This window comes from Bemisia tabaci, chromosome 5, assembly GCF_918797505.1.
Source record: "Bemisia tabaci chromosome 5, PGI_BMITA_v3".
Lineage (NCBI taxonomy): Eukaryota > Metazoa > Arthropoda > Insecta > Hemiptera > Aleyrodidae > Bemisia > Bemisia tabaci.
In genome coordinates, this window is record NC_092797.1 from 42,322,951 (window position 1) to 42,340,350 (window position 17,400).

At 35.2% G+C, this 17,400-nt stretch overlaps 3 protein-coding genes across 3 annotated transcripts in view; 2 read left to right on the forward strand and 1 right to left on the reverse strand.

The window, feature by feature from the left end:
- LOC109039134 (uncharacterized) overlaps positions 1-5,828 on the forward strand; it is a 196,025-nt gene extending 190,197 nt beyond the window's left edge. The window contains 1 exon segment of the mRNA XM_072300755.1: positions 164-5,828. Within this exon segment, the coding sequence (XP_072156856.1) occupies positions 164-1,530 (1,367 nt within the window). The 3' untranslated portion in view covers positions 1,531-5,828.
- A 385-nt stretch (positions 5,829-6,213) lies between these two features.
- Aos1 (SUMO1 activating enzyme subunit 1) lies at positions 6,214-12,460 on the reverse strand. The gene is made up of 6 exons (XM_019054522.2): positions 12,228-12,460; positions 11,000-11,171; positions 9,717-9,979; positions 9,101-9,306; positions 8,303-8,447; positions 6,214-6,971 (listed from the first exon to the last, which is right to left on the reverse strand). Exons 1-6 carry the CDS (start codon positions 12,317-12,319, stop codon positions 6,755-6,757), a joined length of 1,095 nt encoding a protein of 364 aa, XP_018910067.2. The 5' UTR covers positions 12,320-12,460; the 3' UTR covers positions 6,214-6,754.
- A 92-nt stretch (positions 12,461-12,552) lies between these two features.
- On the forward strand, positions 12,553-16,869 carry PDCD-5 (programmed cell death 5). Its single transcript, XM_019054524.2, has 4 exons — positions 12,553-12,760; positions 13,847-13,970; positions 15,108-15,277; positions 16,012-16,869. Exons 1-4 carry the CDS (start codon positions 12,695-12,697, stop codon positions 16,060-16,062), a joined length of 411 nt encoding a protein of 136 aa, XP_018910069.2. The 5' UTR covers positions 12,553-12,694; the 3' UTR covers positions 16,063-16,869.
- The last annotated feature ends 531 nt before the right edge of the window (positions 16,870-17,400 follow it).

Below are 17,400 nucleotides of genomic sequence, written 5' to 3' on the forward strand. Positions count from 1 at the left end.
AAAAGGAGCATTGGGGTAGTATTCATTTACAAGGAATGAATGCCACAGTAAATCTCTACTGAAACTTGAAATAGCTTTGATAAAAACTCCTCTCCCCCCCTCCTCCCCTCTCAGATGTTCTTAACAATGGGTAATTTATCGTTGCTATCTGTTCTTTTTTCAGTCGGCGAATGTGAAAAAGATGACAACTGTCCAAATAAGAAATTCTGCAATTTGAATACGCAAATCTGTGAAGACGCCTGCCAAAACACTCGTTGCGGAGTGAATGCCTTCTGCAATGCCACCAACCATAAGGCAGTTTGTCTATGTATTGCTGGCTACAACGGAGATCCCTACTCAGTCTGTAACCATACTCACACAGTCTTTCGTACTGACTTCCCCCGTCCAGACATGGTTGTCAGTTGTCTATCGGATGGTGTTCAAGTTGAAATTCATATCACAGAGACAGGATTCAATGGTGTTTTATATGTGAAAGGTCATAGCAAAGATGAAAGCTGCCGCCGCATAGTTTCCGTTCCGCAAGAATACGCAAACCAGAGGACAGAAATATTTAAAGTCCACTTCGGCAGTTGTGGCCTCCTCTACAAAAACGGTCTTGCAGATTTTGTCTTAGTAATACAAAAACACCCAAAATTGGTAACTTACAAAGCTCAAGCTTATCACATCAAGTGCGTTTATTCAACAGGAGAGCAGAATGTAACACTAGGGTTCAATGTTTCAATGCTTACGACAGCGGGCACCATTGCCAACACAGGACCCCCTCCAACTTGTACCATGAAAATTGTCACACACACAGGACAAGAAATAAATTCTGCTGAAATAGGAGACAACTTGATGCTTCAAGTAGATGTACAACCATCAAGCATTTACGGAGGATTTGCGCGGAGTTGTATCGCTAAGACAATGGAAGATTCAGTTGAGAATGAGTATATTGTCACTGATGAAAATGGTTGCGCAACTGACCCATCAATATTCGGAGATTGGGACTACAATCCAGACACGCAGTCACTTCTTGCAACTTTCAATGCATTTAAGTTCCCCAGCAGTGACAATATTCGGTTTCAGTGTAATATCCGCGTTTGTTTCGGAAAATGTCAGCCATCTGATTGTCGCGGTTACAATGCGTATGGGAAACGTAGGAGAAGGGATCTCAGGTATGTGAGTAAGAACTCATCAACGGATGTCTCAGAAGCGCTCTTGGCTGGCCAATTGAGGGAAGAAATAACAATCCAGTCTAATGCCATCTTAACTCTCGAACGCTCGGAAGAAAGAGTAGCAGGCCCTCCTGATGCTCCAGAGCCGCAGCGTGCAGAAGACATCTGTATTTCTGTCATAGGTTTTATTATAGCTTTAATTGTGACTGCACTGCTAGCTTTAGTTGCAGTTGCTGTCGCTGTTTCCTGTTGGCTGCTAGCGTATCGTCGTCGGCCAACATTAGCGGGACCCCTACCTCATCCTCCAGAATTCCCTAACCCACTATTCACTACGCCAGAACCTGTTGCAGAACCGTCTCCCGACTATCATTCCTGAATTTTCTTAATCTAGTTAATTTTCATATTAGAGTAAGTTTTTGAACTAGACTGACTTGCTATTTATTTTAGTTTATTATTTACTGTCAACTGTTCAGTCATTTTTTTCTAACTCCAATGCTCTATTTGTGGGGACAATAAAAACTCAGCACTGTCTCCAAATTATCTGTGATAAATAATATTGACATTCAATTTTTAATCTTGTAAAAATCATTATTCAATTACATATCTATGTTGTTTACTAAATTTATCTAATTTATTGTCTTTTTTTTTAAATTTTACTTTGTAGCTCAGTATTTTTAGAAAAACAACTTTAAAAAGTTGCACCTAAAAATGAGCAGATTCTTGATGTTATTTGAAGAACTATGTTTTAAGGTCAGTAGCAACCTAAGTCTAGAGCTGAATTTTTGGAAGGATATTTTTTTTTCCTGTCTGCTTTATATGTAGCCAAATTTATAGTTCAAGTATCTTGCTCTAATCATTTGAAATAAATTATGGCCAAAGAACATGGTTCTTAAGTGCATTTCTGTAATTCTTTTTAGTGTTGAAAGTACCTATTTGTACAAACTGTTGAGTGCACAGTAAAGAATTTCGCTCAAATCAAAGAGTGCTTTGAACTTACAAAATGTTTGTTTATCCAAAGTTTAGTTGAATTATCTTTAAAAAAGGTACAAATAATTCATCGTAAAATAATTGTGTAAACATGTACATACTTTTAAGTTGTATATTTTGATATGAAAATGTAAGTATGCGATAGCAGTAGGCATAATAAAGAATACTGCCGGAATACAAGTTGGAATAAGTCTTAGAATGCGATTCTTCCATCTCAAAGTCATCATATTTAGTCATTATTTGTATTTTTGTAAATCTAAGTTTTTTATTTTTGTTTAATATTCTGTCTATGAAATATCATACTTCAGGTGGCCGTGCTGTAACGATCAAAATTATCCCAAACTTGTTGCCTGAAAAGGTTGACCTCAAAACCTTGTTGGAAGAAAGTTTTTGCATTCTCAGCTCTTCATGCAGCATTAGCTAAAATTATGATTCATTGTTTCAAATCAGTTAATAAATTAAACCTATTCCAATGTTATTGCCAAAAAAAATTTCAGCCCCATATAGTGGGATACAAAGGTATGCAAATTATGTGAAAGGAATTGAAGTTGCTTCTTTAATTTAAATTTGTGAGGATATGTATGGTATGAATACCTCAATAATTAATTACTTAACATGTTTTGTTTTTTTTTTCTCAAATAATCAAAAGGAAAAATGGTTCAAGGTCTTTGATTCGCAGCTCGCCCTTTATAAATATTGATGTTAATTATCTCATGAATCCATATATTTAACCATAAGTAAACAAGTGCATTGTTTCAAAATTATCTATACTGACCGTTTTGAAACGCATTGTTAGCAACATAGTACGGTTTTCTTGGCATAATTTAACATGCTTGGCTCTTAATTTTAACCAGGGTATGGAAGAAAAAATTATAGTTCTTATCTTCGTCTCAAAGCATAGCATAGATACAGTATCATGAAAACTACTTTCTTTGTCAAAAAAAAACATACATTTCTTCCTGATAAAACTATTCAATAAGCTCAATGAATTCTCCCGAAAGTTTTTCTGAAAACATCAAGGATCAAAGAAGCAAAGTAAAATATTTAAAGGTAGTTTGAAACAAGACGTAACAGAGTTTCACATTGTCAGTTTTTTTTGAAGTATTAATGCAAGCTGTCTTTTATCCTCCACACTGCCTTTCTACTAAGATTATTATTCAAGTGCATCGGTGTGCTCCTGATCCTAGGCCTACTTCGTGTTATTCATTAATCATTTTTCCTTTTTATTATATTTTATTTGATGTAAGTTACAATCGTGGAAGAGAACAAATAAATCAATTACTTCATTGCTCAACTGATCTAATATCCTGTAAGTGATTAGCACCGAAACACATTGCACTGAAAGTCGTTTTTAAATGTGCGCAATAGTCATTGGTGCAATTCACCAGTTAATATGTAAATATGTTGATATTTCTTTTCAGTGTACTGTATTAGTATTTTAGTTATGTTTTTCGGTTTTGACACATTTATTTATTCTCAATTTGAAGTTTTGTTTGAGCTATTGTTATAAAGAAATTTAGTGATGGCCAGTTGAAGATAAGAAAATGCAACTCTCCAACGTTTCCATTTTAAATCTTTTCACTCTACCTTCACTAATGATTGATGACTCATTACTTTGAAACAATTGCAGACGAATACCTCCATTTTCAATCTTGGATTGTGTTGTTCTCTTTTGCTGAGGTCATTGTAACTGATTTCGATTTTTTGATAGTCTTTCGTATGAAAATTTTGTGTGCAATAGGCACATGATGCTAATTGAAAGAATGCCACAGATAATAACTTCTGGAAATGCTAGAAAACCTCCCCTTTCTTCGTAATATGAGAGAATTGTATGATTAAATCTAAAGTTGTTTCCATCAAAGAGTCAGCCAATTCTGTATGGTTCTACTCCAATGGTCTTTACGTTCTTGAGACGCGTGTTTTGAGTTATCATTCCCAAAAAACTCCAGAGTCCTTTCCGTAACCATGAATTGTCAGAGAATTTTGAAAAATTAAAGTAAACTTGCCGTGCAGTAATTTTGCAATAAAATGTCCTGTCTAAAAATATGGTGAAAGTCTATCTAAAGCTGACCATCACTTTTATTTCTCTCTGTAGAGTGTCTTATTCGAAAACTTTAAGTTAGGTGAAATATTTCTAGAGGTAATTTTCCTAGAAATTCAACAATTTTTTAAGTAGAAAACTTTTCTGGACAGCAATTATAACCAAATGACTACCTCTGGGTGTTTAAATCTTAAATTCTACATCAGGAAGTTTCTATTTCGAAAGGCAGATGAAATCAATTTTTGTGACTTTATATTATCCTTGGTTCATTCAATGTATACTAAAGCCCTAAAAGTGTGCTAGTTGTAGAGCTCAACTTGATGCAGCAAGCCAAAAAAATAGGTTAATAAAATTTGTATTATAATTTTATAAAATCAGGTTCCAAAGGCGCGCTTAGACACGTCAAGCTGCTGGCTGAGCCACATTACAAACATGTAATTGTTTTCCCATATTGCCGCTGATTGCACTGATTTTATGAAGCTCGTAAAGCGGCTTGGCAGGTCTTGTGAATGCGCCTTAATCCTGTATCCTAATTTCATAGGTTAAAAATAGCTCATAGAGTTAAAATGTTTTAGTTTATTAGAATCTCTGTACGTGAGTTTTTCGAAGGCCGATGATTTTTTGTGTTCTTCATTCTTATGCAGAGGCTCTAAATGTTTCCCTACTTAAAAGATACTTCATATTTGCCGTAGCCATATTTTCTCATTGACTGAAGCCATTTCTTTGTTTTCACATTGAGGGAACACTCCTCTACTATTGAAGTGCAAAACCCTAAAGGTTTTTCCTTAGGCTCTTCACATTTATCTAAGTGAAGGGCCGTAGGGATGTTTTGCAAGTTTCTTCCGCTGAATCAATTTTTTCTTAAAATTTAGGGATTTGAGTTCTGTTATTTTTATTTTTACCTGCAGAATATTGTCACTTTTTTTTTTTTTTTTTTTTTCAGATCTAGCAAATTCTCTTCAGTTCTGCAGTAGTCTGAGCTCACCTGCTATCGACGTTTACATGAACTTCTTGATGACCTCCTGAGCACAATGAGCTCTTAAAATTAAACTTTTTTTGTGCAAATTGTGAGAAAAGTATAGCTGAATAATATTAGCATCTTACGTACATCATCCTAGAGACGTTGGTAATTGAAAAGAGGTCCTCTCTTCTCACAGCATGTAGACCTAGAAGACGAGGAAAATTTTGCCTCAACTGCTTCAGAGAATGAAGGTCTATCTGCACATTCAATAAAGCGGCAGTGCCTATCCCATGAAATAACTTGTGGGAACATGGCGATATATTCTCTTTTAAGTCCTACTTTTCTCAAAATTGACTCTCTGAGAGATCAATGTTAATAGCTCATCGATTTCAGGAGGTCGTAAAGAATATCATATGACAGTGACCAAATTCGATCGCTTTCTTTGTTTTCTGTGCATGGGCTTTAAAGTGATAGTTGAAGTACTCTAACAGCAAAGAGTCTACTGCTGATGGATGAGGAATGATTAATGAAATAAAATAAAATCCTTGGCCTTTGGAAAAATTACCTGTAAATTATTCATGAACAAAGTGTAGATATTTTGTTTTTTTATTTATTTATCTGTTGCCTCATTTGTATCATAGTAATTTATTGTTAATAAAATCTGTTCTTACAGTGTCAAGCAAAACCAATCATTTTTCCATTTTCCCCTTCCTAATTTTTTAGGGCCTCGTCCACTTGATTGCAGTTTGCGGGACTTTTGGGCGAACTTGTTCTTGGAACTTATTATAATTTAGCTATAACTTATCCCATGGAGCCTCAATTCCTTGAACTAATTCGTCCAAAAATTCTATGAACTGCGCCCGTAAGGATAAGACCTTCTGAAATCTCATTTTTGCAGAAATCTCTAGTCCTCTTTTGATTATACAGAGCCTTATACAAATTAAGTCCCAACCCCCCTTCTATTTCCCCTTCATTTTTCAATAACTCATGTACTATTATTGCGGGTCAGGTCTTATCATTTTATTGGGGTTGTCACAGAATTTAGAAAATAAAAACCTTATAAACCAAAATTTACTTCAGTGAAGGCTTTTACTAATTCTTTTATTGAAATATTCAGAGACACTATTAAACAAGAATGAATATGAAAAATAAATAGTACAAATACAGAGAAACATTTATGTATGCTTAAATTAAATGAGATTATAATCGACAGTTTTTGCCTTTTGAATGAAAAATAATTGTACTTTTGCAGCTGAGCTACATGCTGCATAATTATATTGGAAAAGTTTAAAACATCACAAACCACAGTTATTTTTGCCTCATAGTTGAATGAAACAAGACATTTTACACTTTTCAGTCTTAACATTGCTCACATACTATTAGATTTTGTCAAATTTTTCAAGATATTTAACATAAATAAGACTTTGTGTTTTAAAGAAGTGAAATGTGGGCACGATGACCCTAGATAAGATCCAATTGAGTTGGTGCAGTAAAGTGAAAAATGCATTTTATCAACAATAGAAATCCTGTAACGGATGGAAAAAAAAAACATGATTACCTTTGATTTGGCAAGTTGCAAATAAGAATGGAACGGAGACAATACAAAAATATTTAGTCATCATCAAGATCAATTAAATCCACCGGTTCCTGCTTTGAATTCTGTGAGGGGATATTGCCTAGACTGACCACGGTACCACAGCTACTCAGGGGATTGAATAAGAATAAATTATTGTGAGGAGCGCCTTTCTGAGAGACAACTTTGATGATTTCTTGAGCTAAGACTCCACCTACTACAGCACAGGAGGGGCTCACTTCAGCAAAAACAGTTCTGTAAACAGAAATTTAGGAAATGAAATGACAATAAGCTACAATGTAGTAATAGAACATCAAAAACATTGCAGTCTGTAGCCTGATGACTGAATAGATTGAGCCGAAAAGCTACTTAGTCCAAGGCTTCAAACGCGCTCAGTCAATTGAATTTAGCCAATACTAGATTTAACACCAATTTGATTTGACACTGGCCAACAGAACATATAGAGTTAGTGAAGTGCGTTTTGTACATAGAGAAAAAAAAGGAGGTGTTTGCATCTTGAGGTTTGTTTACCCTGTGACGTAGGTCGGTACAACCTGGCCAGCGAAATCCGGAATCCGAAATATGAAAAACGGACCATAATGTTCGATTTTGTTACTTAAATCAACTCATCATATAATTTCAAGCACTTTTTATAGAATGACTTTTTTCCATAAATTACACCATTTCCAAGATTTTCGATGATACACGTCGCTGTACTGACCTACGTCGTCAAAAAAATTCCGAGATGCCCGAAATGCAAACACCTCCTTTTTTTTCTCTATGTGTTTTGTATCCACTTGAGTTTGACATACGATAAATGTGGCTATGAAGACTAGTCAAAATCAAACCATGCGCGGTGACTCTCAACTCTAACTTTATACAGGATGGGCTTGTTATTGCGCTCTGGATTGTAAAGGAAATTGAAAAAACTGGCGTTCACTTAATTTCAGTAGGATTTACTGAAAGCCAATTTCTGCCCCTCAAAAAACCCTCGCTTAGATGATGAAATTATTTTCTCTCTCACTGCTCATAACAAAGCACTTGAAAACGGCTTCGACATGACTAAACTATGTAAGTCTGATGAGCACTGTGTGTAGACACCCCCAGGAGATTAAATTTGATTCAATCATGGCTTAATGTGTCTCCATTAAGTCCAATGTGATCAAGTCTCCATTAAAGGGACTGACCATAAACATGGCCCACTATATGAAGGTTAATTTTGGCTCTGGCCGTTTTGACCCAGTGATTTTTTGAGCTTAGATTGTTTGAATAAGTCACTTAAATTGTCCTTCAACAAAATAAGAATTCCATACTGTAACACAAAATCAAGCACCAAAGATTTACTTTTAACTGATAAACATAGAAGTGCAATATACAAGTTGTAATAACCACAAGTTACTTGCTGACTTGACGACCGAGACATTCTCCACTTGAGCAAATACTGAGGGCTTTCATTTGAATAACAAGCACCCCAGGACACAGTCCAAACGTCAATGAAAGGAGTCAAAAATTAAAAAAGGTAAAAATACAGGTAAAACAAGATAGTATGATCCATTGTGTTAGAAAAAAATTGGTTAGGCTCATACCTAAAACATTCATCAGGAACTTTTTCTAAGGGTACCGACTTGTCTGTCAAGAATTCATCACGGATGGACTGCAAAAGCTTAATATCTTCTTCACGAGTTGCAGGGCTAGGATCTCTCTTCTGCTTTGACCGGAATGAGAGTAAAACTGAGAAAAGAAAATAAATTAATATAAAATTGAGGTCCACAATGATCAGTGTTAAAAGTTAGCTCTAATATGATAACAAATGGTCAGATTTTTTCTTTGTTATCCTGATGAAGTTCTTTCCTAATATGTCAATGAAAAAAATCATTGGTCGTGATGAAATACCAATGAGGAAAACCTAACCTCGTAAAAATATTTAATCATCAATATGCTACTTTCTACGTCCACATCCAGCTAATATTGTTGGACTCGAAGTTGATCCTGTGGCAGTGCATTGAGGTGATGAGGCTGACTGATGACATACACTCAGCCGTCAACATACAACCAACTAACAACAAACTGATAGCAAATGAATGCTTGCTTTTGTAAAGAAAAAAAAGAAAGAAAAAAAAAACAGCTTCGATGATAAAGATTAAGCTTTGGAACTTCTGCATTGTTTCTTTGAATATAAGGGATTTTGAACATCAAGGATAAGGTTTAGTCCATTTCTGGCCCAAATTTATAACAGGTGTCCCTGAGTCAACAAAAAAGCAACACTTTGACTTAAACACTTAAGATCTTAGAAGGGACTTAAGCTCATTTGACAAATTTTAGCAAGGAAAAAGAACAACTTTCAGCAAATCGAGTGAGAATAGGAGAATTCAGAAAGAACTTACTCATTGAGAGAATGAAGGATGAGTCCATCTCATTCAACTTTTTCTTATTTTCTTCATTCTTCCAATCCATGTCTACAACGGCTTGAAGAGGTACAAACTTATCAGTTTTTTTCACAGTGACTTTGACGGCCTCTTTCTCCATTTTAGCTCGCTTGTTAGGAGTATGAGATGACAAGACAGGTTTAGCAATCTGTTTTGTCTCTTCCCTAAAAAGTTAAAATTCATACATTTAAAAAAGAGCAATGAGGTGGAAAGGAATATAAATGGAGAAAAAGAATTGATGAGAAAAACTTTATTACAATACAAATTCTTTAAATTCAAGTTTCTGCTACCGAAAAGTTTTTCACCAAGTGCAAGCGAAGATAAAATTACAGTTTTTATAGAATAACCTACCCACTACAATGCTTAGTGAAGTTGCAGTAGACTCGATTCTAATCATCATGATTCTGTTATATTAAACTTGACACCTCTTCTCCCCTCCAAAATTCGAAATTGCTTTAAAAAGTATATTAAAATTCATCGATCATCACGGCATTATTATTGAGTGTACATTGAAAAAAGATAAATTGTTGAGTTTTCAGATCAATAGAATGGAAGAGCAATAATCAAAACTTACTCTGCATATTCGTGGTTCTGCAAATCTGAGAAATGGTAACCAAAAGTTCCAAAAACGTCAGCACAAAAGAATTTTACATTAGCATTTCTGCAGATTGTGTTGATTTTCAAATAGGTGGGTAAGTCAAGCCGTGTTGCACAGACTATATCAAATTTTGTATAAAAATCAGGCTCATCTGCAAATTTTTCTGGGTAATGTGGCACTGCTTTGACTTCAACCATTGGATTTAATTGTTGAGCACGTTCTACGGAGGCTTCAGCTCTCTGAAAAAATATAACGATCCATCAGTTTTAGAGGAATTATAAAACCAATTCTACTCTTAGTTAAGATTTTTTCTCTGCGTGCAATGAAGCTCATTTCATGATGGTTTAACACTTTTTAGTCATTCTATAAGTCAAAAACTGGGAAAAATAAGTTTCTTCGTAATTATGCACCATGTGTTTTCAACATTTAACAGTACGAAAATATAGTGCACTGCTTCAGTCATGGTATTACTTCCATTTCAACACTTTTCAGAACTTTTGAAGCGGAGCCAATACATTTGTAAAAACTGCACTTTCTGTATTCCCCCAGAGTAAAATTTATTTGGGGGAGCAAGAATATGTTTCACATTATGTTGATTGATGCGTAATGCTTTGAATATCTGTGATGCTTATAAAAACCTATTTCGACAAACTTGCTTTGTAAAATGCTCAACTAATTAAGAAACAATTTAACAGTCAGTGTATGGGTACAAAAATGCTGGACGAGTCGCTAATCAATTTTAATCTGAATCTGAGTATTGTCTTCTGTAATTTTTGCCTAACCTGATTTCATTACTGGGAGAAGAAAAATATTAAATTGGCGGGGTTCATTTTTATTAGGTTTTGTGTAATTCGAAGATGAATCATGCTCTCCCCCTTTTCAAAATTTACTTTTTGTCAACAGTTTCTGGGTCATTTGATAATAGAGCGGAGATATATGTTGAGACAAATGTCAATCTCTGATTACCTCCAAATCAGCACAACTCAACAGGTTAATATATGCAGTCAGACTGCACCACTGATGAGTGGTGACCTGAACAATACTTGAATTATGTCTCAACGTACAATTTTCCTGCTCCAGCTATGGGAAGTTAAGGTTTGAACTGGACTTTTAAAACAAAATTCTGTTCAGTTCATACATTAAACCGTAATTTTCTGAAAACAAATTGATAAAGGGCCAATTTCTGAGAAAAAACGAGTCCCACGCTGAAAAATTGAATTCAACTGTTGAAAGCAATCGGTGTAAATATACAAACGCACATTTTTTCCAAGTTCGGAATGAGGAATAAAAAACTGGCTGCAAAGGTCTTCTTTCGTTGCTACACTTCCGTCCATCATTGTTAGAGATTTCACTCCAGCTAAAACAATATTTTTTGTTACTTCAGCACCTAATCCTGACATGCCTATGACAAGTACTTTGGCAGCACGCAACCTGCAATTTGGAAATGCCATTAATCATATGAATAAATAATTAAGTAGTATGATTCTCAATAATAATCCCTGGAGTTTCTTAGATAATTACAGGGAGAGTAAAAATTATTGAGGAGTTTAAATAAATCTTATAGTTGCTTCTTTGCATTTTGGAACATATTATTTGTTTCAAATGATTCTATAGATTCTTGCATGAGGATTTTTGTCATTCCGCGGGCTTATACACGAAGTATACTCAAATTGTTTACCTAATCACTGTAGATGTAAAGCTAGTTCATCGTCCGTCACCCTTGCGTGAATACTTCCTTGTGATTGCCTTGTCACCACATGGTTGCAAGATTTGGTCTGTCACCAAGTTCTCATCAGGTCAGTTTGTGGAACTCAATGACCAGGAGTAAAACCACCTGACAACACTGTAGACCCAAATCCAGGCACAGCAGCAGAAAAAGAGCCACGTCTTTGAGAAGTACTCCAACATTGTCATGCGTTTGTACTTCCAGTCAATGAGTTCCATAAACTGACCCAGTGAAGGTTCAGGAGGGGTGGTGAGGGCAAAACCTTGCCACTAGGTGATGGCAAGCTAACCACGTGGAAAAATTCATGCTAGGGTACAACAGAGGTCAGGACTTGATTAAATCAACTCTCATCAATGATGCCGTTCATGAGCATGTAATGCTCTGATGAATGGCCTTGATTTGAGTTGATCAGAGATTAACTTCCAAGGCGGATAAAGAATGGTGGTTGCATTTCGTAACCTCGGGACGTCACACGGCATCAGGTACGTTCCGCATACATCCTGATTACATGGCAAAGCATGCGCCCTCTGCGCATCACAGCCTTTAAAATGGCTGCTAAACTTGAAATGCGACCACCTGTCTATAACCGCCTTAATTGACGTCCATCTCTATGCGCGATAAGCGAACTTGATTGCAAGCAGATCCAGAAAAAAATCATGCTAACTTCATCTCATTGCATACACGCCTTTGTGCAATGAAGTTTTAATATTAATTGCAAAGTTCAGTAAAAAAATTGACAGCTGAATGAGAAGATAACAAACCTTTTTTGAGATTCCAATCCCCAGAGACGGATTTGCCTGTCATACAGTTCAGCCTCATCCTCAGTTAGCTCAATCCGATTTCCTTCAACCATGTTGTTAATAGAGGTAAAAAACAAGCTTAAGAAGAAGTAGATAAAGAGAAAATTAGAATTTTTAAAGATGCAGATAACTAGATTGCAAACAGTTGACGGTCGTGAGAGTTCACCGGCCAGAGACAATCACCGGCACAAGCACGCTAGAATAGGTTAGAAAAACTTTCAAGCAACGGACAAAACAAAACAAACCGAGCTTTCGAACTTTCGGTGGGCTAACCTCAAAAATTTGCCGTGTTTTTGCTTGTCGTTGTTGTGTATTCAACGTGCTATTATCACCTGCAGTCAAATTTGATTCTGTATTGGTTTAATTTATTTGTAAAGCTTCCCTACTTTCTGAATATTTGTTATTAAGACTGAAATCCCTCACTTAACATGGCAGATCCCGAATTGGAAGAAATTAGAGCCAGGAGAATGGCCCAACTGCAGTCTCAAATGAAAGTGAGTATTCAGGGGTCGAAAGACTCGATGAATTTTCTTCGAGCTATAACTGTTAAACTTTTCTCATAACAATATTTCTGCTTTAGGCGTAGTGTTTGTAGAGTTTGGCTGGATGATCTCGTGTCTAAGTCTGAAAATCCCCCAGTCAAGATGCATGAGTTTGGCTGTTTTACAATAGTCATTGACCATGCTCAAGCAAGTTGTCGAGGCAAACTTATCTGATAGCAGGTCCGATGAAAATCTCAACGAGATGCAATTTTCAAGAAAATTTCACAATCCTGCAACATAAATGACTAAAGCTTAAACATTCAGGCGCCATCTTTAACCTGTGAGCTGTATAAAGGTGGCATCATTAAAAACTTAGCAAGACATTCAATAACTCAGCAGCCTTTGAAGCTATGTGGATTGCTGGACAACTATAAGTCACGCTCAGCAGTTAGCAGGTTGTCGAGCGTTACTTTAACGACAGTCCACTGGGCAACATGATGGACAGTTCAATGAGAGTAACAACGCATCTACCAGGCATCGTCTGGAAGCTTCTAGAATTATTTACCTTGTGATATAAGCTTCAGAATAATGATGCGGATCAATAAAAGTAGACTCATGAAGGCTACCACCTTCTCTCTCCTTGTACTGGTCTGCCGTTATCCTCAAAAGCGGTCCAATTTTGAGTGTAAGTTATCAAAGTTGTCACTTTTTCCTGATGCCGAGTCCGGAAAAAATAGACGATGCTACCGTGAATTTTCCCACCCAAGTAGTGTTTAGATTTGGATTTGAAATTTGCATTTATCAAATTCATGTTACAGACTGAGTTTGTGCAACTTAATTTAATGCCAGGCTCAAATTTTTTTTATCGACTCGCCAATAGTAGAGCTTATGATTCGCATTTCATTTTGTATCTCATTTTTGAGTACCTCTACATGGTTTTTTTTTTTTTTTTATTCATAGAAAATATAACAATTAGTTTACAAATAATCAAGCTATTAGTATACAAATAATCAAGCTACCTCTACATGGTTGTTGACAGCTTTTTACCTTCACAAATATTGCAATACTTGTACTAATGTTATTTGTTTAATCTTCCAGGTTGGTGGTGGCGGCAGTGGTGGTGGTCAAGATCAAGAGGCGGCGGAAGAACGGAAAGCACAAGCTGAAGAAATGAAGAATGCCATTTTATCACGGGTTTTAAATCAGAGTGCCAGAGCTAGATGTAAGATCATGGTGGCAAAATTTCATGAAAAATAAAACCTTGAAATTTCCTGTGAAATATTTCATAAAATTTCAGAAATTCATGAAAGAAATTGAAAAATACTGTTTCCTTTTCATGTTTCGCAAAATGTAAAAATTTTGACTTTCTTCTGTTTTTGTGTGTTTGAGTGCCAGTTGCATACTCGAGTTCCTGAAAAATATGAAATGTTTCACAGCCTCGTAAAATTTAATGAAGTAGTTCACTGAAATTTCCAATCTTTCATTTCTTTCTTATGTCTCATGCCACCCTGTGTAAGATACTTGCTTCAAAGCTGTCTGTCAGGGCAAGAAAATTAATTTGACCGTAAACTTGATGCTGTTAGCAGGTTTCATTGAAAATTTTGTCATTGATTAAGGCTGAAGGTGTGAATAAGCATCAAGCTAAGGAAGGAAATATTAGAAAGGATCAAGAAGTGAAAATATGTAGGTGTCTTCTACATATTTTGGAGAATCTTCTTTTTTTCCGTTTTTTTACCAAGTTTCAAGCCTATTGGCTTATCCCACGTTTATTACCCTGGAAAGCCCCCAGGAAAAGAACTTTTTGAGATGGCTCTACAAGTATTTATCAAGGAACACTAATTGTATAAATCTGCCCCCAAAAGAGCCAATTGCTTATCATGGTCAATACTGAGTTTTTCCAAAGAGCTAATATTTAATTTTCATCATTGAGAAGAAAAAGAAGAGTAAAACTACCAAATTCTTCAAGAGACTTTGTTTAAAGTAAATTGATCATGCCATGAAATGAAAAATAGGACAGGTTTACATCATTAACCTGAATGGTCAGAATTCTAAGAGTGGCTAGTAATATGCTAATTTGATATTGTTTCCCTTTACGATGCTGAAAGTTGTCCAAGATTCTGGTTTATTGATGAAGATCTCAATCATTTTCCCAAGCAAAATTCTCAGCTGCATTTATTTAGCACTTTCATTTGTCATTGCTTTTCAACTACCCCACTGACAGTCCCCAAAATAATAAGGATCAACATCTGATGCAACTTTTGTTAATGCTTAAACTTGGAGCAATTTAAGTTTTTTCAAGAAATAAGTCCTTACATAAGTTGTTAAGGGTACTATCTATTAAATTTTGTTTATTTTTCAGTAAATACTTTAATGCTTGGAAAGCCGGAGCGTGGAAAGATGGTTGAAAATATGATCTTACAAATGGCACAGACCGGTCAAATTGGACAACAGCTTGAAGAGAGTGATTTAATTAGAATTCTGGAACAAATTTCAAATAATGACAGATTTTCTAAAGCCACCACTGTCAAGGTAAAAATTCTAAGTTTTAAGTATTTCTTCAGCAACAACATTCACTCAATAACTGGATTTTTATGATGAGGTATTTAAATATTGAAGATCAAAATCAAGGTGATCCGGCCCTACTTCTCAGTGTGCAATATATTGCATCAATTAAGTAAAAAATCTCAGTAAATTTTGACTTCTTAGTCGAGAAATGAACAATAGCCTTTGCGCATGAGCCTGAAGAATCATTCCCAACCAAAAATTGCAAAATTCAGAGAAATGAACAAAGGATTCTTTTTGGGAGAAACGTTGCTTCAACACAATAACCAACCTCCGGATCGAATGTGACCCTCTTTTGAGAAGAATCCTGCCTTCATTTTTTCTTCAGTGAACTCTTTTCTCTGAATTGAAAATCCAGAATAAGTTGAGTACATTCCATGAAGAAAAATGAAAACAAAATTGAAAACAACTTAATAATCAAATAAATCAATAAATGAATATTTCTCAGCTTGAAGTGCAAAGAATATTTTAAGAGCCGTCCATCTATACTATAATATCTGATAACGGCCAAGAAACGAATCAGTTTAACAGATTTTTCTCAAATCAGCATGAGTGAGATCAGAATTTTTTTTAGTAATTTTAGTTGAGATGTTAATGGACACTTTTCACCAAAATGGAGACAGACCAGAAGGGATTTTTTGAAGATTTGTATCCTCCCTCCATCACAAATTTGCATTTGATTTTCTCTTTTTCATTTTCAGTTTGATCGCAGAAGAGCTGCTCTTGATGATTCGGATGACGATTTTTCATAGCATCGAAAGTTCTGCGTTTCAAGTCACTCCCCCTGTCCTAATGAAAAATTATGACTGACGGCTTGTGTGTGTCCCTCAACATTTTGCACATCAAGCAAGTTTTGTAAGTTCAACAGTTGATTTTGAAAATAGTCTTACCTACGTACTAATTGGAAAAGAGGCACTATCGAATACTTTAAGTATCCTAAAGAATATCTTAAATTTAATAAGAACTGAGGATTGAGAAGGTCCAATAAATCGAAACACTATGCTCTAAGCCTATAGACTAATTTCATTTCCATCAATCAAAATTAAACATTTAAGTATGTAAATGGAAACAGTGAAACAATGCCTTTTTGTTGTAGGGAATTCATGATTTATAAAATGTTTGTATTCCTTTTCCCCTTGATTTTTACTTTTAATCTTAAAAAGCGTATTCTTTTAATTGCCTGTAATGCTTTGTTTTTGTGTTTAGATAATCATTCTTAACTATTGCAAAATTGTATCCCCCTGAAGTTAATCATTGATTTTTTTCGAGTCCCGAGTTCTAAAGCACCCACAACGATCAAAGTACGATCCTCAAAGTACTGAATTGATTACTAAAGTCTATCTTCTGCCACCTCAAATATAAACTGTTCATTTTTAGTCTTTGCATCATGATTGAGAAGAAAAGAACATCTTTTTTTTATTAAGAAAATATGATGTTACCTACCTGATGTGTAACAAGAGATAGAATGTCAGGTTTAAAAATACTTCTGTAAACAATTTTTTGTGAATTAAAAAACTTTTGTACATAAAATCACAATATAACTAATTTATTAACTAAGATATTCTAGCGTTTAATTTTTTTTTTTTCAACGCCTCTCCTCGCTTTTTTCCCCCTCCGCCCAAAATAAAGAAAACGCTTGTTTCATCAGAAACAACCCCACCTTCATCTAAAGAAGTATGGCAGCATTTACTTCAAAGGTTTAGGCTTTCATGGAAAAAAATAGACCAGTTTATAAATAAGAAATTTTAGTAAAAATAAATAAATTAAAGTTTACAGAGCAACAATTTAAAAATAGGTAACATAAGGACAATAATTATAGAGATGAGATGCATTGTAAACTAAAAAAAAATGGACATAGAACAAATTGAATATGCAAACAGAAGCTAAAGCCCCTGCGGATTCTCAGGGAGCACCTCACTCATAATCTTCTTAGGGGCAGGGCCGCATTTACCAATAGGCTACATAGGCTATAGCCTAGGGCGCAAAATTTTTGAGATTTCATTAAAAAACGTGACTTATTAAAAAACGTCTACGTTGTGGTTTACGAGTCTATTTCCTTCGTGTGTCATAAGCACATTGGCACGGACTAC

Excerpts from the sequence above, each read along its gene's own strand:
- Aos1 (XM_019054522.2), bottom strand. The coding sequence starts at position 12,319 with ATGGTTGAAGGAAATCGGATTGAGCTAACTGAGGATGAGGCTGAACTG. Across the intron at positions 11,172-12,227 it reads GGATTGGAATCTCAAAAAAG|GTTGCGTGCTGCCAAAGTAC; the intron begins GTTTGTTATCTT and ends TCCAAATTGCAG. Across the intron at positions 6,972-8,302 it reads GTTCCTGATGAATGTTTTAG|AACTGTTTTTGCTGAAGTGA; the intron begins GTATGAGCCTAA and ends TTCTGTTTACAG.
- PDCD-5 (XM_019054524.2), top strand. The coding sequence starts at position 12,695 with ATGGCAGATCCCGAATTGGAAGAAATTAGAGCCAGGAGAATGGCCCAA. Across the intron at positions 13,971-15,107 it reads TCAGAGTGCCAGAGCTAGAT|TAAATACTTTAATGCTTGGA; the intron begins GTAAGATCATGG and ends TTTATTTTTCAG. Across the intron at positions 15,278-16,011 it reads CTAAAGCCACCACTGTCAAG|TTTGATCGCAGAAGAGCTGC; the intron begins GTAAAAATTCTA and ends TTTCATTTTCAG.